General features: G+C 32.5%; 1 protein-coding gene across 2 annotated transcripts in view; it reads left to right on the forward strand.

The window, feature by feature from the left end:
* Window positions 1-27,705, forward strand: part of LOC126881398 (cytochrome P450 4V2-like) — a 187,261-nt gene that overhangs the window by 116,085 nt on the left and 43,471 nt on the right. For both annotated transcript variants that reach the window (XM_050645661.1, XM_050645663.1), the window contains exons 4-5: window positions 8,672-9,042; window positions 21,708-21,776. In XM_050645661.1, coding sequence (XP_050501618.1) covers window positions 8,672-9,042; window positions 21,708-21,776 — 440 coding nt within the window. The remainder of the gene's footprint in view (window positions 1-8,671; window positions 9,043-21,707; window positions 21,777-27,705) is intronic.

Consider the following 27,705-nt stretch of genomic DNA (forward strand, 5'->3'; position numbering starts at 1 on the left):
GTAAAAGACAAAATCTGAGATGGCCTTATATTTAAATTTGAATCTTTGTATGTGTAGTATGTGTGGTCCAAAGTATATGCTTCTACCATTAAATGCACAATAATTCTTATATTATTATTTGCACGAATCTGCGCACATAGGTACTTACATGTGAAGATACGTTATGCATTTATTAAATGGTAATTCATATAGCTAAAGAGTTCAAAATATTTCCTAAAAATATTTTTACGCTCTTCTCAACGCCGGTATTGCCTTTTTTAAAAATTAATATATACAGGGTGAAATAATTTAAAAAATAAACAACATATTTTTACAAAAAAATTAGGAAAAACACAACTTCTGGTAAAACGATTCTTCCGGTTCAAGACCTCGATGTGATACATCAAAAAATACCCTATATATACCAAATTTGGTTGAAATCGGACTTTTCGTTCAAAAGTTATCGTGCTATTAGTCACATAATATGTCATAGTCGCCATTTTTATTGCCTGCCTTTTTTGTAAAAAGTAAAATCTGAGATGGCTTCATATCTAAATTTTAACCTTTATACGTGTGGTATAATGTGGTAAAATTTTATGCTTCTCCCATTAAATGCACAATAATTCTTATAATATTTGCACGAATCTGCCGCACATAGGTAACATGTGAAGATACGTTATGCATTTATTAAATGACAATTGAAGACATAAGTTAAATCACGTATAACTCGACAACGATCAATTTGAGAGAAAAATCACAAAATACCTTTTATGCTCAGAATGACCCAAGTTATCTAAAAAAATTTGTTAGAAATGAAAACATTGATTTTTTTATTTGTTTAAAAAAGTGTTTAAACAATTTTCCGACCGCGGCACCTCCCGGCACCCTGTGGATTTGTTATAAGGACCTCTTTTTGAGTAAGTTTGTGCAAAAAAATCGAAATGGAAAAATTTCGCCAACGGGGGCGACGATACTCTATCTTGTTAAAAAGCTCAAAAGAGCTCATTCCAGAATTCTGGAACCCTGTACCAATTTACACAGGTCTAGTGGGTGGGTGCCATATATATTTGGAATCACTTCCATGTCTCCGAAAAGTGTTTGCCGCCTCCGATCCAATGCTTCACACTTGATGAAAGATATGGTTGGCTGTTTAAGGTTCTCTGGTACAGAGTCTGCAGCTCAATTCTCCATGAAACAGCCGAATTGTATGCAGGAGACCCTTAACTGGCGCATGCCCAGTGAGGACACCTGTTATGACTCGGAACTGATTCCTGCTTGTTTTCAGCAGTAATTCAGCCCTACTAGCACATGTCCGTCCGATATACATCTTGCCATGTGTTTGACCGGGTACACGACAATTAGACCGAAATCAATAGACCGAAAGGAGTCGACCGAACTCATTAGACCGAAAAGCACTTTACCGAATCCTCACTAGACCGAACAGCCTTAGACCGAAATGGTACAAAAATTAATAAAGATTAAAATAAGATTTTGTATATCTGTCTTTTTGTTTATTGTGTTTTTTTGTATTATTTTATATATATATATATATATATATATATATATATATATATATATATATACTGTGTACAGTACACCACTGTACTGTACAGTCTGATATGAAATAATTTTCATTCGTTAAACAAATTAGTGAAGGTAAAAATAAATTAAGGGTAGGGTGACGTTAACACCATTTTAACTATTTCTATATCCAAATAATATTTAGTTGTAATTACTTTGTAATTTGTCTTATCTCTTTTACTGCGACAAGTAAAAAGAAATTAAGGGTAAATTTTATTTGCTTCTAATTTGGTTTTAATGATTATGACAACAACCATTATGGATAAAGGGAGGTTGGTGTTACCCTTTCTCAGATTAGAATCCTGTTTGAGCATCCTGTATTATGTACCTATATGCTTTTCGGTCTCCTACTGTTCGGTCTAGTGAGGTTTCGGTAAAGTGCTTTTCGGTCTACTGCTTTCGGTCTAATGATTTCGGTTTCTTTACAGTAAACCGTTTGATCGGGTATACTCTCCCAGTGTGAGTTGTGTTGGCTTCGGATCCAGGCTTTTTTACGTTCGCGGACGGTGCTTTTGCCACTCCCACGACCGGCTCTGGACCCAGGTATTTTGTAGCTGATGCTCTCCTGACAAGTGCATCAGCTCTTCCATTGCCGTATATGCCCCGATGAGCTGGAACCCATACCAGTATTATAACACTGTTAAATTGCGCCAGTCTGTCAAGTTCTTGTCGACATTCCGACATTAGCTTAGAGTTCACCTTAGGGCTTATAAGAGCCCCAATGGATGCTTGGCAATCTTTGCATATGTTAACCCGCTGCAGTTCGAAACAAAGTGAATGGCAGTTGGAAAGATTAATATAGATCAAGGTCAGCTTTCTCTTGATGGAGAGGAGTTAGAACGGGTAAATCATTTCAAGTACCTTGGCAGCTGGTTAAATGTAAATTGTGACTCTGATGAAGAGATAATAATTAGGATCGAAATATCACGGAAGACTTTTATGACCTAGAAACCAGTTTTATGTAACAGAAACCTGTCGATGAATATTCGAAAGAAGATGCTGAAATGTCATGTGTGGTCTATCCTATTGTATGGTTGTGAGACATGGACGTTAAAAACCACAATGCTAAACAAAATAGAAGCATTCGAATTGTGGTGCTATCGACGAATTCTAAATATATCGTGGGTTTTTCACACTTCTAATGAAGATGTTCTTTAAATGTTGAATTCAGAACGTCTGCTCATAAGCATCATAAAGAGGAGAAAAACAGAATACTTCGGCCATATAATTAGAGGACCTAAATACCATCTGCTTCGCCTTATAATACAAGGAAAAGTGGAGGGAAAGAGATGGATGGGTCGAAAGAAACTTTCATGGCTGAGTAATATTAGACAATGGTGTGGCTGCACAGTAGAAGAATTATTTCGCGCAGCTGACGATAGAGAGAGATTTCAGGAAATTTTAGACATGATGACGGAAAACGTCTGAATACACACACGGTACCTAAAGAAGAAGGAGAAATTCGAAGGCCCTCAAGTTGTTTTCTCTTGCACACTGCAAGATTGCAAAAATCTCTGCCTGAAATACGAAGGTATATTCTTCCAGTGAAATAGAAATGTTGAAATTTCCACCACTACAGAATATTCCTACGCCCGAACCTTCTGCAGTTTTAGACACGTCCGTATACCAGGTGTAAGGTGTGACCCAGAAGTCGGGTCGAGATTTTCCTTTCCAATTTGTCTCGTGGGCAAATCTCCACTTGAAAAGGAACTTCGAGCTTCTATCTGGATATCACATGGTCAGAAATCATCATCCATTCGGCATCATTAGTTTCATTTATTATTCTACTATGTCCTGATTTAGCTGGTACGTTGCTCAGGTTTTCTCGTAGTCTATAATATCCCATTCTCGCCTCACCTCTTATTGTTATATGTAAAGGAGCAAGATCCAATAGTGCCTATATAGCTGCCCAACGTGTGTCTCTCATAGCCCCCGTGATCCCGAGACAAGCAAATCTTTGGACCTTGCTTAATTTGATGATGGCACTTTTTTGCTGCACTTTTGACCACCATTCCACTGATGCATATATGTAATTGTGGGTTTTACCACCATATTATAAATCCAATATACAATGTCTGGTCTCAAACCCTACAATTTTGCACGAGTACGTCTGGCTACCATTAACGAAGTTACAACTCCCTTCGTTATTATTTCTATCTGCTTATTCCAAGTGAATGTTGAGTCTAATATTATCCCGACATACTTGACTTCACTCACCAGATTTAAATGTATACCATTTAGACTTAGAAGACCAAATTCCTCTAAATTCCTTCTTTAAGTAAATTTCACGATTTTTGACTTTAGAGGATTGATATTAAGCCCTACGTTTGAATTACATTCCGTAACTACGGTCAGAGCCTGTTGCATTCGATCTCTGACTGTACCATTAAATCTTCGGTGGGCTAAGATTACTAGGTCATCCGCATAGCCCAGGACATGAAGCCTATCGTTGTCGAGTCTAGCTATCAGGCCATCCATGCCAGATTCCACAATTAAGGAGATAAAACTCCCTCCTGCTGGCAGCATCTGGCTACCTGAGCTCACGGTTATTAGACTTTATTACGGTTGTCTTGTCCGACGGTGGTGGGGAGACTTATATTTTTGACTTTACATCACAAGAATTTACATTCCCATATTTTTAAGAAATAGACAAATAGTACACATTTTATCTTATACCGGGTGGTGAATCGTAAAAAGGGCCATAGGAAACTCAATGTAAAATTCTGAATTGTTGAATTCCTGCTTCCCTAATTATTTTACATCAAAAGTCATGAGAGAATACTTGTAGAGAATTAAAATCTGTATTAAAATCAAAAGTTAAAATTGTTCTACGATTTAAATGCATTCCAAAATTTTGAAATATATGATACATTTGCCACAATAGGTATGCGTGTAAAAGTAAGGCCACACGTTACTATTTAACTGACAGTGCTCACACCATTGACTGAATAAAAAAATCTTTATTATTAATCCTTTCTCCGCAACTGAGGGTATCTTATCAACTGTATTGTTTTTAAACAATAGATGATAAAATAAAAATATTGACAGTTCAAAAATGTGAACATTATTGCATTGTGTGTGGCCTAAGTTTGGGCTGAAAACTAAAATGTATTACATTTTTACAAAATTTTGGAATATGTTTAATTACGTAGACCAATTTTAACAGTTATTTCCAATACAGATTTCAATCCTCTACAAATAGTTTCTAATGTCTTTTGATGTACAATAAATATTAGGGAAGCTGGAATTCAACAGTTCAGAATTTTACATTGAGTTAATGCAAAATTTTGACGCATGTCAAAATTCTCAATGTGTTTTAATTGTATTAATTTTTTTCGAATCCTGAGAAAACTAATAAATATTTTTGAAAAATTTAAACTCAGAATGAAAGACTACATTATTACCGAGGGCTGAAAGTCCCTGAAAACTTCTATAATGTTTATTCTAATAAGTTACAGGGCTGAAAATAAAAGAGAAGTGTGATATTTAATTTCAAATATTTCATTCAATAGAATCTGCTTGTTTATTCTAAGGGGCTTTCCGCCCTCGGTAATAATGTAATCTTGCATCCTGCGTTTAAATTTTTCTAAAATACTTGGTTTTCTCAGGATTCGAAAAAAATCATATTACGATTCAAATGACAGTAAACTCTCGTGACGTAATCTCACCCTTAATGTTCATTGGTTAGTCGATTTGGGCAACCGTAGTAATGTCTAAGAACCGTGACCTGAGCTGACACTGTATCCCCCAGCAACGTAGCGTATATCGTAGGGCTTCGTTGGAGGTGTTGCCAAATGCTCCCTCAATATCTAGAAATGCACCCAACATCACCTCTTGGTTTTCTAGAACGTACTCCATCCTCTGTACGAGATGGCGCAGTGCCGTTTCTGTGGAGAATTTCGCTCGATAAGCATTTTGTCCCTGATGTATCGGACTTTCAACCAATACACCATATCTGATATGCCAATAGAGCAGTTTTTTTTGCCCATTTATAATTCTTATATTACCTAAGTACTATATTTTATGGGAATAAATTACAATTATAATTAGAAATATGTTAAATCTAATCTAGCTTTCCAACTGTAATAGCCCGGGAGGTAGTGTCAAATTTAACCGGAGCATTTTAGCATGACTGTTTTCCTTTTATTTAGTTAGGTGTTCCAAAGCTTATTAACAAAAAATGATGTGTCAGCTGGCCCAAAACCGGGGATTTTAGCCAAGAAAAGGTAAAATGTGAAACTTGATGGAAAAACGCTACAACCTATATGTCAAATATTTATCTCCGTGACTTACGTGTATAATAATAGCCAAGAATACCTAGCTACTGGCTTTCATATTCACCCTTTCATATTCACCCAGACGACTCTGGTTCAAATCCTGGCCCTGAACATCTTTTTTGTTTTTAAAATTGACATTTTATTTGAAACATGATTATTTTTTGATAATACCACGTTTTTATTATTTATATGACACAATATAAAAAAGTCTGTACCTATGTCTTTTACAGAATCTTAAACTATGCATTTGATCATAATATGATAATATCATAATTATAATATTATTATGATTGACCTCCTTAATAAACAAATTTGTTGAACATAATCCCCTAAAACTTACTTAGTTAGTACGACCAATCTAAAAAAGGGGGTAACCCTCCCCCTGCCATAACATTTATAGATCTTACGACTGCCTATGACAATGTGTGGAGAGAGGGCCTTATTTATAAGTTGATGAAAATCATATCCTGCCTCAAAACTTGTCAGCTGATAAACAATCTACTAACTAACCGACTGTTTCAGGTATATAAATGATGCACGGAGTAACGTTAGAAAACTTAACAACGGCTTACCTCAAGGCTCAGTGCTAACTGCTTTATTATTCAACCTTTACACGGCTGATATACCTGAAACAAAATCGAGAAAATTCGCTTATGCTGACGACCTGACCATTGGCTTCTAATATAATAGTAAAGAAGCTGGAGAAGGAGCTCTAAATGAGGACCTAACTACACTAAATAACTAATTTAAGAACTGGCGATTACGTCCTAACACATGCAAAATTGAAACCTGTCTCTTTTGCCTGTCGATTTAACTTGCGGGCGATACTCTCAATATAACTCTAAATGATAGAGCTATCAGACATAACAACAACCCCAAATATCTAGGTGTCACACTTGATAGTACATTCACCTTCAAAAGTCATCTTACAAACGCAGTCAGTAAACTCAGGACAAGAAACAATATAATAATAAAACTTGCTGGAACAACTTGGGGTGCTTCTGCAGATACACTTCGAACCTCTGCTATAGCTTTAGTTTTTTTAGTGGCAGAATGTTGTGCACTATTAGTATGGCTAAATAGTGCACATACAAACAAAATCGATGTCTTAATCAAACCTTAATCAAACTCAATCAAACCATGAGAATAATCACTGGAACAATAAAATCAAACCCAGTGAGATGGCTGCCTACTTTGAGCAATATTGCTCACTAGATCTACGCCGTACAGCAGTATTAGTGAGAGACTACCAGAAAATTGTAGCTCACGTACAATTACCAATCCATCAAAATATACCAGACATCTCAAAAGAGCACCAGCGACTGAGATCTAGAAATCCTACAATCAGATCTGCCTGAAAAATTGGTGATTCCTATGATATATATACGCAATGGTCAACAGGATGGATGCCAACAATAGCAGCAGACTATACTCAGATATCCACCCCAACTCAGGGTTTAATCGGATCAAATCTGTCCCGGCCCACCTGGGCGAGGCTTAATCGCATACGTACCGGACACGGTAAATGTGCTGATTCTCTGTTTAAATGGGGTCGTGCGGAAAGTCCACAGTGCGATTGCGGATCACCTAGACAGACCATTAGACCATAATCCATAGTGTTTTAGACTGCCTACATCGTGCCTACCGTGGAAACCTCCAGGCCTTTGTGGAATGCTCCCCAGAAGCAATTAAATGGCTACGTAAATTGAACATTAATATTTAAGTTCATTGACTATATTTTAGTGTTTGAATAATATATTATATTTGTGTATTTATCGTACTGCAAAAGTCCATACGCTAAATAAAATTAAAAACAGGTGAAGTAATAGTGATATATGACGTTACAGAGCCACTGTGACCGATAAATTAAAAAAAAAAAGTGAAAAAGTTAACGTTTTTCAATTATCTAGTGGTTTTTAGGTCAACGTCAACTTTTTTGATTAGTATTTATTTAATGTATTCATGAAAATAAGCTTAAATTAAAACAAAATTAGTATGACTGAATATGTATTTTCAATAATAGGTCTGGATCCCGCGTATGAAAAAAAAGTTGATTAATAGCAAGCTGAAAATTTTTTAATAGCTTAAGGGTGTCTAGTCGGATAAACTTTGATATATGGGAACACTGGAACGGGGGCAGTTTTAATTGTGGAACAGGTTAAAAATTTGGAACGGTCACACCACGAAAACGGCACATTTATTTTGTCCGACAGAACAGACTTAAACGAACAGAGATTAAACTTTCATGCAAAAATCAGACTGCTATTTGTCACCTGTCATAATTCCTGTCATTTGACATATTCTACATGTTCCACTCATTAAAACGCCAATTTGGTGATAAATAGCAGTCTGATTTTTGCATGAGAGTTTAATCTCTGCTCGAAGAGTTTAAGTCTGTTCTGTCAGAAAAAATACATGTGCCGTTTTCGTGGTCTGACCGTTCCAAATTTTTAACCTGTTCCACAATTAAAACTTCCCCTATTCCAGTGTTCCCATATATCAAATTTTGTCCGACTAGACACCCTTAAGTTATAAACAAATTTTCAATTTGCTATTATTCAACTTTTTTTCATACACGGGATCCAGACCTAAAACTTTTAAACGAGATATCACTTGCCAAAAGGTCCCATTTAAAATTATCAGTCACAGTGACTCTATTACGTCACCTGTTATGACTAACTGAGAAGCCTACATTCGTCTATTCCCTCCCTCCAAATTTCACTAAGTATTGTAAGTATAACAGTTCAAAAGAGACGATGTAGAAGGGGAGAGGGGATTTCAACTAGCACTTTATATCATATTTATATATTTTATATATTATATAAATTTCACAGAAGCCGCAATGGGAGTGTCCGTTAATGCACAAACTGATGGCAACTCAGAATACGTTAGGAATGTAAAGGAGATGTGCAGAATTCTAACCGATAGAAACTTTTCTCCACTGGATCCAAGTCTCTACCCATTTACTATAAATTACTATAAAGAATTAAAAGCTATTAAAGTTCTTCATGATCATACTGATTCAGTAGTTAATAGAAAAATAGAAGAGTTGAAAAAATCCGAGGAGAAAAATCAAAATTATGTTGACGATGATGGCGTAAAAAGAAAGTTTGCCTTTTTGGATTTGCTGTTAAAGAGCACAATTAATGGAAAGCCACTAAGTAAATCAGATATCCGAGAGGAAGTTGACACATTTATGTTTGAAGTAAGTTGTTGATGGCTTCTCATCAGTATTAGCAGTGATACGTCACAATGACGACCTCTCGTGGATTTCGGCTGAACTAGCTTTGAGAGTGTTTTCAATGTCAAATGCTGAGCGCATATCGCACATGCATTTGAAACAAATAGGTAATACCTACCTATTCATTATTTATTTTTACGTGGTTTTTTACAAATTTTATATACATACAACTTATATAGCTTAAACTTATTAGTTTCTATGTCTGTATTTTATTTTGTCGTATGTTCAATCTGCAATTTATATTAATAATTTTGCAATACATATATCGGTTTTGTTTTTTCTTTACTTTATTAACTTGTATTTTTTTTATATTGATGATTTATCAAACAGAAAATTGTATTTGTTATTGTTATTTTCTTTTATAACTCTATGTTAAACTTTGTCCATACAATTGTATAATTTTAAGTGGCAATAAAGCATATTTCTATTCTATTCTACGCTAACATCGACGCCGACTTTTATTGAAACGTGAAGATTTCATTTTAATCATTTTATATTACCCAATAATTAATTTAAAACTAATTTAAAGTAAAAATAATTAATGAATATTACCGAATTGTTTCAAATGCGTGTGCGCTCAGCGTTTGACATTGAAAACACCCTCAAAGTTAGTTCAGACCAAATCCACGAGGGGTCGTCATTGTGACTTAACATCGAACATTGAGTGCCTCAAATTTTCACTTGTTCATTTCATTATCCAGTTTCATTGATTAAACATTTATTGATTAAATATTCCTAAATGTAATATAGAATGTTCTTAAAATCTTCTTTTTTGCTTACGTTCTCAAAAAACTTGTTAAAATTTGAAACTCGAAAACAAGTTCAATTTGATGATATTTCAGTAAGAAGTGCTGTTGTATATTTTGCTGTGTGACAATTTTATGTGCATTTCAAAATTTTGTTTAACTCAGGTATTACAAAATGAACAACCATAGATGAAAAATGTGATACTTATCTTAAACCTGAGAAACATAATATGTAATATTAAAAGATAATAACATTGGCATATCGTCACCCTAAAGTGTTAACCTGCTAAGTCCATTTTAACTAATTTTACAGGAGAGCAAAAAAACGTAAAAATACAGTTTTGTTTAAAATATTAATCTAATAACTCTATTCATTAAGAAATGTCTTTATTTACAATATGCTGATGAAATTTACAAGATATGTGTTGGTTATTAGCTAAAAAGTGTTACTTTGGCCTTGACTTGACAGGTTTTCAAGGATCTTTTAAAATAGAACTACATAGATCTGGTTGCTTTAAAATAAAATGAAATTATTAATACAAAACGAAAACCATGTCTTAAATTAAAGTTATTGAAAAAGTAGATTACTATACTATTAATAATGGAACGTTTTTTCACTATTTATGGGAAAGATCGTCGTAAAATGTGTGGTAATCAACGGGCAAAGTCTTCTTAATAATTTGTAGATTTTCTTTAAGGCAGGATTGTCCATTCTTCTGTGAAATGCATCTTATAGTGAATTTGTCTTTCGGGTGAATATCGAATAGCGCGAACATCGGTAACTTTTGCATCGCTCTTTAGGGTCGATTCTCACTATACCTCCCGTTTACTTTCAATACGCATGGCATTCAGTTTCCATAAAATATTATTAAATACAAATCATATAGTATATGCCCACTTTCCGTTACATTTACCTACCATTCCCGAATCTTTGCGTTCAATGTCGGCCACGTATTTTTCGGCGACGTCTCGGATACCATATGGATAATGTGAATATTGCTATTACCTCGCGGTTCAGTCACGTATTTTTTTCTACGACAAGGTGTGACTTGTCGGGTAGAGTATGGATTGGGGGAATACATAGCGGTTATGGATAGGGGGAATACATGGTGAGAAAAATTTGGACAATAAAAAATTTATAGAACTTCTCTGACATGACTTTTTAATTTTGAAAATAAAAAATACAGTGATAATACATTTAAAGACGGCAATATTTTGGGCGGCTGTTACCAAGGAATTAAAATATTTTCTTCATCCAATATCTTCTCAAGCAATTCCGCTGGTTCATCGGCGGATTGATAACCTCTACGGAATATTGTCACTCCATTTTTTGCTTGTTCGGCCGGTACTTCTATCGATTGATGATTTATTTCTTGCTATTTTGACCACACGTGTCTCTCTATTCTGCTATGTGGTTGTTCCATTCTTTTTTCTTCTATTTAGTGTCCATTCGTTTATACATCCTGGGATATATAGTCCTGAACATTTCAGGGACTACCTTCTTCGCTTTCCGGTGACACAATTATAATATGTCTGCTTGTTCCAACTGCGTCGCTTCACTAGAAACAAAGTTAGAGAACTATAGGTTCTTCCAAGTTGTGCGTTACCTTTTTCGCTTTCTGGTGACACAATAATTATAATATATCTGCTTGTTTCAACTCCATTGCTTCACCACAAGTGAAGTAAGAAAACTATAGGCTCTTCCAAGTTGTGCGTTACCTTTTTCTCTTTCCGGTGACACAATTATAATATATCTGCGTGTTCAAATTCCGTTGCTTCACCACAAGCGAAGTTAGAAAACTATAGGCTCATCCAAGTTGTGCGTTACCTTTTTCTCTTTCCGGTAACACAATTATAAGGTTTGTTTGTAGTACGATCCAATCGATCAGCAACCGTTGCCAACCATCAGACGCATGCGCAGTTAACAGTTCGCGCTGCGCAGTTAACAGTTTGAGTTCGTAGACTACGAACGCGCTTGCGTCTGACGGTTGGCAACGGTTGCTGATCGTTCTACGAACAAACCTATAATATATCTGCTTGTTCAAACTCCGTTGCTTCACCACAAGCGAAGTTAGAAAACTATAGGCTCCTCCAAGTTGTGCGTTACCTTTTTCGCTTTCTGGTGACTCAATTATAATATATGTATCTGCTTATTACAACTGCGTTGTTTCACCAGAAACGAAATAAATCTATAGGTTCTTCCAAGTTGTGCGTTACCTTTTTCGCTTTCCGGTGACACAATTATATTATCTGCTCGTTCCAACTGCGTTGCTTCACCAGAAACAAAGTTAAATTTTTAATTTATGAATGTTTTTTATATTCATAACGATTTCCGAAGTGAAAGTCGAAACGTCAAGTAAACTTAATTTCAAACTCGAATTGTGGCTTATGCCCAAATAAAATCTTATTTTGTATTTCTCACGCCGCGGCGCGCCGGTAAGAAAACAAATGTGAAATAACCTTTTTTGTATACAATTTTGTATACAGTTTTGTATACCTTTTTTGTATGTTTTGTATAAAATGTATACATATTTTACATTTCTATTATTAAATTTTCTTCAGACCACATATTTTCATCAAGCCGGAAAAAACACGTGTATTTGAATCAAAAATTTAGGGTAAAATGTTACTAAACCGGTACAAAATGTGTGGAATATTAAATGGGGAAAAAACGTGACGTCTAGTGAGAATGGTGGTTAAATTAATGGAAGGTGTATGGAACGTGTATGGCAAGTAAACGGAACGTATAGTGAGAATAGAATTTTAATGGGAGGTGTTAATGTCACCTTGCTCGTTAATGTCAACAGTTTGAAGTTCTTTAATATTTTAAATTACACAAATAAATTGTTATGATCTTTACCCATTTATGTGCACTTTACTAGTTAAAAGTAAATTGTTCAACGTTTGTCATCATTTTTAATTTACAAAAATAATAGTTGTAAGAGATATTATGATCTATCATTTTGCACGCCCTATTATTTTCTGAGAATATTATCTTGCATGCCATATTATAAATTATATTAGTGACGGTTTTTATTTTATTTAAATTCTATGATGAACTTAAAATTAGAGAATCCAATACTTTTTGCAAAATGTATTTATGCATATAGTTGGCGTTATAAATGGTTTTTCGGTACCGGGTTGCTGCAAGTGAAAAATCTTTCATTTATTTTCATATCCTGGTATATTCTATTTGTAACTATTGTAATTATACTAAGTACCAGTGGTTTTGCGTTTGCAGTGGTCTCGTGATTGCAACGCAGATCTCACTCTATTATCTATCTTCTACGGCACTTTGGTGATTTCCCAATTAAGCATTGTTTAAATGTATATGTGTGTATATGCATCCACACCTGTCCTGTTGTTCTAGATAGGGGAGAGTTATACAAAACGGGATACCATTCTTGTTTATTTTTATTACGGAAAAAAATGTTAAAGAAATTATCATATTATTATTTTTTATAGGTATAACATTTATTGAAGTACACAAAAAACCTATTTATAGCTATTTTTAATGACTGGAAAATAGTAAAAAAAATATTTATTAAAGTCCTGCACATCCCGTTTTAGCATACCACGGTTGGTTAAAACGGGATAGGTTCACAATATTTAATTTTTTTCATAAAATTATCTAAAAAGTAGATTTAAGTAGATATAAGACTGCAAAGCAAAATTTACCTTTACCGAAAAAACAATATCTTCAGTAGTCAGAAACTTAGAAATAGGCCTTTTTTATGTTTTATTGCAAAGTGGGAAATAAGACCTTTTATTTAGGAGTAGCTACGTATATCGGAACAAAAGGCACATAAAAATATGTTGCTCTTTTCTGCAGTATGAGAACACACTTTATCGCTATTTAAAAAATTAATAGGCCAACAAATAAATAAGTGGATAAAACGGGACATAAAAAACTGTATCCCATTTTATCCAACTTATAAGTGTCCTGTTTTGTCCAACTCTGACATTTTTCAAAACAAAAATGGCTCCTGCCCAAACATGACAGTAAAATTAGATACTACGCATGAGAATATTCGTTAATGAGTGCTTAATTAAATGTAACAGTCACCGGAATTATATGTTTAGATAATATGTAGGCAATATAATTTAGAAAACAACGCACATAAAAGTACAAAGTAACAAAAAAGTAGAGTCAAACAATTCTAAATACCACAACTTTTCATCAAATAATTGAATCGATGTAAAACGAACAGAGAATGTTAAGATGACGACTGAGAACAAGTTTTCGTCGTTGTCCGATTGATAGCAGCACTAGTTGGGTCTCTAGGCTAGGTATCCCGTTTTATCCGACTATCCCGTTTTATCCAACTCCCGTTTTATCCCCTACCAATAGAACATCTTTATAATAGCCATATAAGACGCGCTTTGTCGGTGTTGAGAACTTCCCCGCCCAGTCAGTCCTTCGCGAAGTAGTGACTAACTCAGAATCAAAATTTTAGAACAAATACTTTGGGGTTAACTAAAAATTTTCCGTGGAATTTATGTTAAATAATTTCACTTCTAGAAGAACCCATCAAACTCTGATGGAATCTTACCATCTACGAATAGTGCAGCCGATATGTGAAACAATTGTGTATTTAATGATAGAAGCATATAATTTGGACAACATATACTACACAATACTACACATACCGGGTGTCCACTTATATTTTCCCCCATTTTAACTGCCTATAACTTCTAAACGGCTTAAAATAGAAATATGCGGTCTTCGGTGAAATGTTTTATTTTAGTAAAAGTTTTGTCCTAATGGATTGAATTTTTTATATCGCTTTCAAATACGAAAAGAAAAATGGCGGATTTTTGAAAAAAACGTTGTTGACTTTTTTTTAATGGAACACCCAGTATATTTTTTGTAAATTGAAAGAAATATTCACCTATCCAGCGATATAAAGTTTTTCAAAATCGGTTGTCAAATCACTGAGTAATTAATTTTTAAAATGAGCGGTGCAACGTGGATATCACATACCTAAATACCTAAATAACATAACTAAGCAAAATGATATTATGTTATGTGATTTCCACATTGTATCTTTCATTTTAAAAATTATTTGCTCAGTCATTTGACAACCGATTTTAAAAAATTTAATATCGCTGGATAGGTAAATAACCGTTTTTTCAAGCTACAAAAAAATATACTGGGTGTTTCAATAAAAAAAGTCAACAACGTTTTTTTTTCAAAAATCCGCCGTTTTTTATTTAAAAGCGACATAAATTTGGTCATTTACCTAGAAACCTGAAAAAACGGTCATTTCCCTAACCAACGATATAAATTTTTTTAATATCGGTGGTTGAATGACTGAGCAATTAATTTTTAAAATGGGAGATGCAATGTGGAAATCACATAACATAATATCAATTTGCTTAGTTATGTTATTTAGGTATGCGATATCCACGTTGCACCTCTCATTTTAAAAATTAATTACTAAGTGATTTGACAATCGATTTTGAAAAACTTTATATTGCTGGATAGGTTAATGACCTTTCTTTCAATTTACAAAAAAATATACTGGGTGTTACATTAAAAAAAAGTCAACAACAACGTTTTTTTCAAAAATCCGCCATTTTTCTTTTCGTATTTGAAAGCGATAAAAAAAATTCAATCCATTCAGACAAAACTTTTACTAAAATAAAACATTTCATCGAAAACCGCATATTTCTATCTTGAGCCGTTTAGAAGTTATAGGCAGTTACAATGGGGGAAAATATAAGTGGACACCTGGTATAAAGGTTCAAATATATAAAAAATGGCGGGTATTCAAAATGGCGACTATACATATATGACTAATATCACGATGACTTTTGAACGAGACGTCCGATTTCAACCAAATTTGGTAAATAGATTCTTTTTTGATGTATAAGATCGAGGTCTTGAACCCGAAAAATCGGTTTACCAAAAGTTGTGTTTTTCTTGGTTTTTATGTAAAAATATGTTGTTTTTTTTTTCAATTCTTTCACGCTGTATATATTAATTTTTCAAAAAGTTAATACCGCCATTGAAAAGAGCGTAAAAATATTTTTTAGGAAATATTTTGAACTTTTTAGTTATGTTAATTACCATTTAATAAATGCATAACGTATCTTCACATGTACCTCTGTGCGGCAGACTCGTGCAAATATTATAAGAATTATTGTGCATTTAATGGTAGAAGCATATAATTTGGACCACATATACTACACATACCAAAGGTTCAAAATTAGATATACATAAGGCCATTTCAAATTTTGCCTTTTACAAAAATGGTGGCATTCAAAATGGCGGCTATACATAAGTGACTAATAGCACGATAACTTTTGAAAGAAAAGTCCGATTTCGGCCAAATTTGGCATTAGGGTTTTTTTGATGAGTAAGATCGAGGTCTTAAACCGAAAGAATCGGTTTACCAGAAGTTGTATTTTTACTGTTTTTTTTATGTAAAAATATGTTGTTTTTTAAATTCTTTCACCCTGTACATATTAATTTTTCAGAAAAGTAATACCTCCATTGAAAAGAGAGTAAAAATATTTTTTTAGGAAATATTTTTAACTTTTTAGTTATATTAATGTCCATTTAATAAATGCAAAGCTTATCTTCACATGTACCTATGTGCGGCAGATTCATTTTGAATGCCCGCCATTTTTGTAAAAGACAAAATCTGAGATGGCCTCATATCTAAATTTGAATCTTTATTTGTGTAGTGTGTGGGGTCCAAATTATATGCTTCTACCACTAAATGCACAACAATTCTTATATTATGCGCACGAATCTGTCGCACATAGGTTCATAGCTACATGTGAAGACACGTTATGCATTTATTAATTGGTAATAATTACCATAACTAAAGAGTTCAAAATATTTCCTAAAAATATTTTTACGCTCTTTTAAATGCCAGTATTACTTTTTGAAAAATTAATATATACATAAATAAATAACATATTTTTACGTAAAAAATCAGGAAAAACACAACTTCTGGTAAACTGATTCTTTCGGTTAAAGACTTAGACCTTTTACGTCAAAAAAAGAACCTATATACAAAATTTGGTTAAAATCGGACTTTTCGTTCAAAAGTTATCGTGCTATTAGTCACATATGTATAGTCGCCATTTTGAATGATCGCCATTTTTGTAAAACAGCAAAATCTGAGATGGCCTCATATGTGGTCTAAATTATATGCTTCTACCATTAAATGCACAATAATTCTTAAAATATTTGCACGAATCTGCTGCACTTAGGTACATATGAAGATAAGTTATGCATTTATTAAATGGTAAATAACATAACTAAAAAGTTTAAAATATTTCCTAAAACCTATTTTTACGCTCTTTATGATACCGGTATTATCTTCTTAAAAAAATAATATATACAGGGTGAAAGAATTGAAAAAAAAAACAACATTTTTTACATAAAAAATTAGGAAAAACACAACTTCTGGTAAACCGATTCATACGGTTCAAGAGCTCAGTCATACACCAAAAAAAGAACCTACATACCAAATTTGGTTTAAGTCGGATTTTCGTTCAAAAGTTATCGTGCTATTAGTCACATATGTATCGTCTCCATTTTGAATGCCCGCGATTATTGTAAAAGGTAAAATCTGAGATGGTCTCATATCAAATTTTGAACCTTTGTATGTGTAGTATATGTGTGGTCCAAATTATATGCCTCTATCATTAAATGCACAATTATTATAATATTTGCACGAATCTGCCGCACTACAAGGCTTAGATAAGTTAATTTTCCAGCAGATTTGTTTATATCAGTTTTCTATCAACCAATATTGTAAGTTTACATGTTACACATGTAACACATTTATCCCTCTCAAACAGGAAGTAGAGCTAACGTCTAAGTTAGAAGGGAGTTAAAATAAAATAAATAATTTTTGTAAAATACAGAAGAAAGAAAAAGAAGATTTTTTGACCCTTTAGTTATGTGTAGTTTCTAAAAATCCCTTAAAAACAGCAAACTGAAAATTTGTTAATAGCTTAACGGTGTCTAGTCAGAAACATTTTAGATGTATGGGAAAACTGGAACAGGGGAAGTTTTAATTGTGGAAAGTGTCATCCTGACAAATTTATCATTGTGAAAACTAGAAAGTTACTTTTAATTTTATTCAAGAGCAAACTTTATATAGTATATGAAAAATGTTTCTCAGGCAAATATATTGGGCATTTTTAATCCTTATCCGGGCAACACATTATATTTACGCAACCAGGCAACTCGGGTCCGTTGGGGCCACCACAGTTTTTGAATGTATAGTCCGTCTAGAAAGTTTCCGGAATTCTATATTTTTCCTAATTTTATTAGATTTCTTTTTTGTAACATTTTAAGACAAAAGTAATGCATCAAGTAGGTTGTGCCGATAGTAGGTTATGGACAAAATCGCATGACAACACCATCTGTCAAATATTGTTGTTTGTAAACAGACTTAAGGTTTGTGTAATAATGTCGCAAGTAGAAAAAAGAAAAGGGGTGGAATATTAGTATGGAAAGGGTGTCCAAAACGTTAAAAAGTTAGTGCAATTGACTGAACTCGGGAAAAATGCACTATATGAGACAATAAAGAGGATAAAAAATGGCATAGATATGAGACATATACAGTTCATCCAATTTACTTATCGTTGCACGTCATTATCTACGTTAGAGGTCTAAGTTGACATTGTTGCCCAATTACAAAAAATTCTTGAATTCGTTTTAAATCATACATCACACAATTTTTGCGAAAGTGGATTATACAGCAAAACAAATTAATATTCAATGTAAATAAATAAAAACTTAAGAAATAGAAAACAAGAATTAAGTTATAATCTTACGTTAAATTACATAATAAAAACAGTAAATATAATGAAACAAATACTTATAGTAAAGAATATAAACAAATATGAAGTGTCATCACCGCAACTGTCAAATAACTGTTACCAATTTATGCCAAAATATCACCTTCGTTCGATTATAGTTACAGTGTATTCCGAATAAATGTGCTTCATAAAAACGCTTTATAATCCATTTATATAAATTAAATGAAACATATTATTGTGTATTTCTTTAAGTTAACATTAATAGAAATCTTTAAATATTATTTCTACGCGTATATAATAAAATATGTCTAGTGGCTGTAATACCAGTGTACTCGGCAAAGTGATTCTAAAAAAGAACACACCTTCCGCCTAAATATTTCGTGTTGGTATCATGTGACGTCACGGCCTATGACGCGGATGACGTGCAACGGTAAGTAAATTAGATGGAGTATATGTACCAGTTTCGGGTAGACCGCGTAAGATTCGCGGAAACAATTTAAATGCTTTAGTGGCTTTAGGACGACAAAATTCGCGAACAGGTTTCGAAAATTAGCGAAAAGATTTTGAAATTAACGAATAATGAAAGTGTGCCCAGAAACTGTCCAGATGCCACTGAAAAAGCAAGGCTTCATATCAAGGAATCCAAAAAAAATCCCTACAATTACACCTCTGCAAAGGCAACGAAGAATAGATTTTTGTCAACGTTTTAGAGAAAATAATTTTAATCATGTCTTTATATCTGATGAAAGTTGTTTCCAGCTTGGTGCAAATCACCTAAAAGTCCTATCAAGAGAAAATGTTACCGTTCAAATTTCCAAATTTCTACACCTCTCTGTGCTACACCTCTCTGTATAGTTAACGGTACTGTTGATAGTGCGAAATATTGTGACATCCTAAATGGTTTTTTTCTTGAAACGGTTCATGTTTTATATCGAGAGGGGTAGCGTTTTCAGCAAGATAATTCAAGATGCCATACTTCTGCGTATACTCAAGCTTGGATGCAAGAACACGAATTGGCAACAATTCCGTGGCCAGCAGCATCTCCAGATTTTAGCCCCATTGAAAACATATAGGGACTGATGAAGATTGAAGTGGAACGAGCAGCGCCATGAGATAAAGAAGGTTTGATTCGGTCAGTTTTACAGGCCTGGAACACCATTACCGAAAATTATGGCCTTGATCTAATTTCGGGTGTACCTGGACGTTTAGTTAAGTGTTTAGATTTAAATGGAGGTTGTATAAGTAAATTAGATGAAATATTTACTGAAATTTTATATTTAAAGTGATAGAAATAAATACCGTAAAATTATAATTCTGCTTTCTTTTTTCCGGATACTTTCTAGACGGACTATACTATTTATATTTACCCATATATATTTCTAATTTTCTCTTTTGATTTTTTATTAAAGTTAAATTTAAATTATCTAGATTTAAAAAAAGGTGCTGCTATAGTTTGCGGTCTACCTCGAGGGTGCGATCTACCTGAAAGATTTTCACAAAATAATGAAATGCAAGAAAACTTTTGTAGAAAAAATATTTATTTACAAGTAATAAACATTTGGAGCCAAATAAAGACTTAATTAATAAATAAATAAAACTTCTGTAAATCTACCATGCTATTTTATTTGAAAAGAGGGATTGATGCTTACGCATACCCTGGAAAAAGATTACGGTGTTGTTGCCTTTCATTATTGTGTGAAAACCCTTCTGAGAAAAGATTGTGGTAATTAGCAGCTCATGTATAAAGTACCGACAAAAGCAATCTTTACAAAATAAATAAAACGCATAAGTCAGAAGAATATTATTATTTTACTTTTACAAATTAATAATTTGTCATATCAATTTTCTATTTTAGTTGGGACTAAGCCACAAAATTAGCTTATTCCCAACTGGAATAGCAAATGGATATGACAAATTAAATTATTAATGAGTATTAGGTTAAAAAAAAACAATAAAAATAAAAAAAACATAGATTAGTTTTCAGGACATTTTATTCACACTATCTACTTTTACTGTAATTCAATATAATTTTAGAAGCTTAGTTGTCGACACTAACATCGATATTAAACGACTGATAGCAGATACATTAGTTATTTCAAAATATGTGTAGGTACCTACCTCACAATATTATTGCATTTCACCAATGATTATCAGTTTTTAAAATTTATTTATAATAGATCTAACACCTATTGTAAGCATCTCTTTGATGTTCACATCCAAGAGATGTTTACAATGTTTGTGACACGTTTGACTTTATTATTGGATTTCCGGAATCATAAAAATCATTTAGATAATCCACAAAAACATTACCCTACTGCTAGATTTTGCGTCATAAAGGTTTAGACTTTAGGTATAAATACAAATAGGGTCCGAAGGGCCCGTGGTGCCCCTTTGCGTGACAAAATTCTTTCGACGCAATAATTTCAAAAATGATATTGAATATTTTCAATAGTTCATGACTATGTTGAAGGAAACATACTTCTAAACAAATTCAGTGATGCATAAAATTCAATAATTATTTTTTATCAGTTTATGATAAAAGAAATGTCGTCTCGGGCCCGTTGGACCCACTTTGCCCGGATAAGTGTTAAATCCGACACGTAGAACATGTCAAATGTTTGCTTTTTGTCTGAGAGTTTAATGAAAGGGTAACAAATCAATTGGAAGTTCTGTCCGACAAAATACATGGGGCGTTTTCGTAGTCTGACGTTCGAAACCTGTAACGTGTTCCACAATTAAAACTTCCCCTGTTCCAGTGTTCGCGTACATCAAAGTTTGTCCGACTAGATACCGTTTGGCTATTATCAAATTTTCAGCGTGTTATTAGTAAACTTTTTTTGGTACGCGGGATCCAAGCCTATAGAGTAAAACAATTCTATGAGATAATGTAAAACTATTAGGAAAAATATGTAGTTGGATAAGGGAGCAGCAAATATAACTGAAACTTAAAACTAATAATTACAGCTAAGTAAAAAAATTATGTATCTGCATTAAGTGTGGTGTAACAAAAATATTGAGAGTAACACTTAATAAAGAAGCAAAATTAGGTTTTATTTAGTTTGTCTTTATGTGTACATTATTTCTTATTTTTAGGGACACGATACCACATCATCCGCTATATCTTTTGCTTTATACTTATTGGCTAACCATCCTTTAGTACAGGTAATGTTTGAAAAAAATTTATACAAGTATTAATTATTTGAATATTATAATAAGAGATGGTTTCGACCAAACCTTAAATTCTGAGTACCGATGCTTCGATTTGACGTAAACGAAATTTTGTTACCAAAACATATCTATTCTTTTTACAGTACATAACTAATGATTATTTCTATCAAAATTGTATGCTATATTCATTGTTTTTCTATCTTTAGTAACTGAGTTTATTGTATGGTAATGTGTGATTGTTTGTGAATAAATAATGTAAGTTTAAATTAAACGTTGTTTTTTCGAAAATTGACAAAACTTTGCATCAAATACGCGGGTTAAAGATGTAACGTAATTTGACGTTTTATAACCAATTATTATATATTACGTTAAGATAATAGTAGGTATATTATTCAACGAGCATATGTAATTATGGCTATTACTCACGATGATTAAGTTTGCGACACGAGCCGTAGTCGAGTGTCGTAATTCATTAGAGTGAGTAATAGCCATTAAATGCAAGTAGAATACTATACTTTTTCTACGACCTTTTTTATTTTAATTAATAACTTAAAATATATAATTATCAACTACTCGAGATTAAAAATGTTGTCTTAATTATGTATTGTAAAAAACCCAACAAGAAATAGTCAGTTCAAGTTATATTCATTTTCGAAAAATTGTAGATACAAATTTGTAGGAAATAGGAAATTGCTATTATCGGTGGACGTATTTTATAAAGTTATAATGTACATTTATATTTAACTATATTACATAATTAAGACAACATTTAATCTCGAGTAGTTGATAATTATATAATTACTTATGTTTACTTATTCATTAAAATAAAGAAGGTCGTAGAAAAAGTATAGTATTCTACTTGCATGTAATGGCTATTACTCTCTCTGACGAATTACGACACTCACCTACGGCTCGTGTCGCAAACTTCATCATCGTGAGGAATAGCCATCACTCGTTGAATGTTATACTATTATCTTAACGTATTATAATAATTAGTTATAAAACGTCAAACTATGTTACATCTTTAACTCGCGTATTTGATGCAAAGTTTTGTGAATTATAATATGTTATAACATTTTTAAAATATATAACACAATATAACTTTATAAAATAAACACAATATAAGTTTTAAATTTCAATAAACCGAGCAAATACGCTAATGTCACTGTCATTGAAAATGATAAATGTCAAAATTTATAATAGTAAACAAGGTATAAAAGTAAAAAATATTTATAATACTGACCCAATGTTACAGTGTTAAAACTCGTTAAAAATTTTTTGAAGTCAAGTATTAATCTAAAATGGGTAGTTCCCTGGGTTGGCTGTATATAGTTAAAAAACTCGTAACATGAAGTAAAACCACTTCTATGTAAAAAGTATATTTAATAAAATTTTAAAAATCCCATTGGATTAAATAAAATAGGTTCATTCAGAACGTTTTCGGACCTATCAGTCCATCATCAGTGAATTCATATATACTTGCTAACTAGCCCCAGAACCAAACAATGGTTGTACTTATAATTCAATCTTACTTGGCAGACCTCATTGGCCCAAGATGGTTGTTAAGGTTCTCGTTTAGAGTCTCACCATGTTCCCGGAGGTATTTTTATAACATCGGCGTTTAGGCTATCCAATTTCACAATACTGTAATGAAGATTGAATTATAAGTACAACCATTGTTTGGTTCTGGGGCTAGTTAGCAAGTATATAGGAATTCACTGATGATGAACTGATAGGTCCGAAAACGTTCTGAATGAACCTATTTTATTTAATCCATTGGGATTTTTAAAATTTTAATTAATCTACCTTTTATATAGAAGTGGTTTTACTTCATCTTACGAGTTTTTCAATTATTAATATAAATTACAATATTTATTGTGTTAAATAAAAAAGTTTAACCCGGGATCAGCCGCGCCCACTTCTGTCACGTAAGCAGTCGCGCGATGAGAAAAAATATATCAATACGAATTTAAATACGAATTTAAAACAAATTTATATTTTATAATATTTTTATTTACCCGCTATGTTAAAAATATCTATTTTTTACAACGTTAAAGATAATTGGTTGTCACCAAATCCATAAATTCCACAAAAAATAAATAAAAAGAATAAAAAAAATGTAAAAAAATTTCCCACGCATTACTAAAATCTTTCTCGACGCACTTACGAGTGGAAAGTTGTGTTGCCAAATTTTTCATCAAGTTATCACGTAAAAGGATAAAATTTTAGATTTTTTCTAGCGGCGCGACTGCTTCCGGGTTAAGTAATTTTACAGTTTATATAATATGACTATTATTAATAGTATATTATTCAACGAGCATGTAATGATGGCTATTACTCACGATGAGTAATAGCCATTACATGCGAGTAGAATACTATACTTTTTCTACGGCCTTCTTTATTTTAATTAGTAAAAAATTTAATTATAAACTACTCGAGATTTAAATTATAATAATTTACAAAAATACCTAAATGTTATTTACCCCTAGTACGTGGCTGAATAGTTGGTTGCCTACTATTACCAAATTCTTATTTATTGTAAAAATACAACTAGAAATAGTTAATATAAGTTCTATTCATTTCCGAAAAATTATAGGCTTAAATTTGTATAATACCTGTCAGTGAATCCAATAAATAGGAAATGGCTGTTGTCGGTGGACGTATTTCATATACAGAGAGAGTCTGTAAAGTGGAATAAATTCAATATCTCAAATACTAATTGTTTTTTTGGAAAATGTTCAGACCCGTCGATTAGTATTTCAAATTGTCCTTTTTGACATTCAATAATAATGTATACAGGGTGTCCCAATTTAGAGATATGACGTCATCGTCGATTTTCTTAAATGGCAACACTGTCATTTTGATAGCTAATTTGATAGGGTTTGTAAAGTTATACATAACTGCAAAATATCAAATTTTTATTCTCTACCATTTACAATATAATAGAAAATATAGTTATATCTGCAATTTGGAATATATTCAATAATTAAAATACTAACTGTTTTTTTGAAAAATGCTCAGACCCGTCGATTAGTATATCAAATTGTCCTTTTTGACATATAATAATAATGTATACAGGGTGTCCCAATTTAGAGATATGACGTCATCGTTGATTTTCTTAAATGGCAACACTGTCATTTTGATAGCTATTTTGATAGGGTGTGTAAAGTTATACACAACTGCAAAATTTCAAATTTGTATTCTCTACCATTTAGATGATAATAAAAAATAACAAAGTTATGAAAAAGAAGTAATCAACTAATAATTGAATTTAATTATTTCAATAAATTAAGCAAAAACTCATAATGTTGCCCTCAATTATTGTCAAATTTTCAATGGGCAACGTTATGAGCATTTGCTTAATTGAAATAAATAAATTCAATTATTATTTGATTCGGTCGCTGACCAGCGAATAGAACACACGTGTTTAGCTCGTATCTTAACTCGATTCTCGGGCAGATATAGCAATAAAACAATTGTGTTATACAAAAGTGCAGTGTAACTATAAACCAATATATGTAGGTACATAAATAAACAACCTAATTAGTTAACTAATTATACAGTGAAAAAATCGGAAAAAAGTAATTCCAACGATAAGGAATTAAATTCTTGTGTAAAGTGATAAAAACTTGTGTGATATCGAATATAAACAAAGCAGGTTTTGCAGTAGGTGGAAACAAAACAATATTGTGAATGGTGTATTTCTACAGGGAAATAAAGCATATTAATAAACAGAATCAGCTGTAAGTAGAAAACTTTATTATAATATAATTAATTTTATTATAAACAGATAACCAGGGCCGGATTTTGATTTTGATTTTACCTAGGAATAAAAGTGCTGGAAAATTAGTAACGGCTAGCGCGGGTGCGGGTGGGAATTTGAACTGTGAGTAGAGTTCTCCACGAAACTTCACCCGTGACGCATTGACTAATAACTCTAGCACGAAAAATAACTAGGAATTAAGAACAATGAGTTCAGATAGCGAATTAGATGATGAAATGAAAAGGAGAAGGGAAGAGGAGGAACATCCCAGCAAAAAATCAAAAATAACAGCTAGAACATCACAAAAAACAGATGAAGATAACATAAGTGGAATGGAACAAATGATGAAAATGATGAGGGAATTAGCAATGGATATAAAAGACATAAAAAAAGAACAATATAGATCTGGAGACGAAATCACACAACTAAAGAATGAAATTAAAGAACTGAAAGATCAACAAAGCGGCTACAAAGATGAAATAAAAAAGCTGCGAGAAACAAACGAAAAAGCTATAAATCAAATAGGCCAATTAGAAAAAGAAATTAGTATAGCAAATGAAAAAATAGAGAAATTGGAAAGAGAAAGAAAGAGAAAAAATGTAATAATACAAGGAATAAAAATTGATACAAATGATCAGAAAGTTTTACGAGGGGCTATGGAGAATTTTATGGAAAAAGAGCTACAAGTTTCAGTAGATGTAAATGGAGCAAGGAAAATAGGAGAAAATACTGTCATAGTGGAACTCAACAGCGTGAAAAACAAAATAGAAGTAATGAAAAATAAAAGTAAATTAAAAACCAAAAAGGACGAAAGAATCTATATTAATGATGATATGTCAAAAGAAGAAAGAATTATTCAGAAAGAAATTAGAAGCAAGGCTATGGTAGAGAGGCATAATGGAAAAAATGTAAAAATAGGATACCAGAAGCTAATCATTAATGGTGAAATATGGACATGGAATAACAGCCAACAACAACTCATAAAAGAGAAAAATATACAACCAAAAAACTAGCAATACAACGAAAGCAGACTGAAATAACGGAGACGACATGGCAAAGTACAGGTACACGAAATAGACAAAATGTACAGATTATTAATGAAAAGCAGCCCATAAAAGAACATATATTAGTAGGAACATGGAATGTAAGAGGAACATACGAAGAAGGAAAACTGAAACACCTAGTAGATGAATGTAAAAAATATAAATTCGAAATAGTAGCACTACAAGAAACGAAACAACTAGGCCAAAACTCAATGGAAATAAATGACTATTTATTTTTCAATAGCGGAGGCGAAAATAGAATGTTAGGCACAGGATTTGTAGTAAACAAAAAGCTGAAAGATCTAATCGTTGACTTTAAACCAATTTCAGAGAGAATATGCATACTAAGAATAAGAGGAAAATACCAAAAAATAACATTTATAAACATACATGCACCGACTGAAGAGAAAAACATAGAGATAAAGGAAGACTTCTACAGTCAAATAGATACAGTATTCGAAAATATTCCCAAATACGATATAAAAATAGTACTAGGTGATGCTAATGCCAAAATAGGAAAAGAAGAAATATACACACCCACCATAGGAAAATATAGTCTGCATGAAACAACGAATGAAAATGGTCACCTCTTAATAGATTTTGCAAAAGAAAAAAACATGATCGTTATGAGCACGTACTTTCAACACAAAAGAATATATCAAGGAACATGGAGATCACCAGATGGAAAAACCATAAATCAAATAGATCATGTGCTCATCGAAAAAGACATGGAAAAATGTATAAAGAACATAAGAACATATAGAGGACCGGATGCAGACACAGATCACTTTATAGTCGGAATACAACTTAAACAGGTTATACCAGTTCTTAGAAATCAACAGAAAAAAAGGTACAAAGTAATTAAACCTATTAGACTACTGTCAGAAGAAGAACAAAGTAAATATGAAAGACTAGTCACTAGAGAACTGGAAAATATTGCAAAAAATGAAAACATCGAACAAAAATGGACGCAAATAAAAGTATGTATGACCAAAGCAGCGCAAGTCAGTAATAGAAATATAAAAGATGGATTCAAAGAATGGTTTGATGAAGAATGTAAAATAGAACTGGATGAAAGAAATAAGTTAAGACTCAAAATGATGCAAGTGAAAACACC

This window comes from Diabrotica virgifera, chromosome 1, assembly GCF_917563875.1.
Source record: "Diabrotica virgifera virgifera chromosome 1, PGI_DIABVI_V3a".
NCBI classification, from domain to species: domain Eukaryota; kingdom Metazoa; phylum Arthropoda; class Insecta; order Coleoptera; family Chrysomelidae; genus Diabrotica; species Diabrotica virgifera.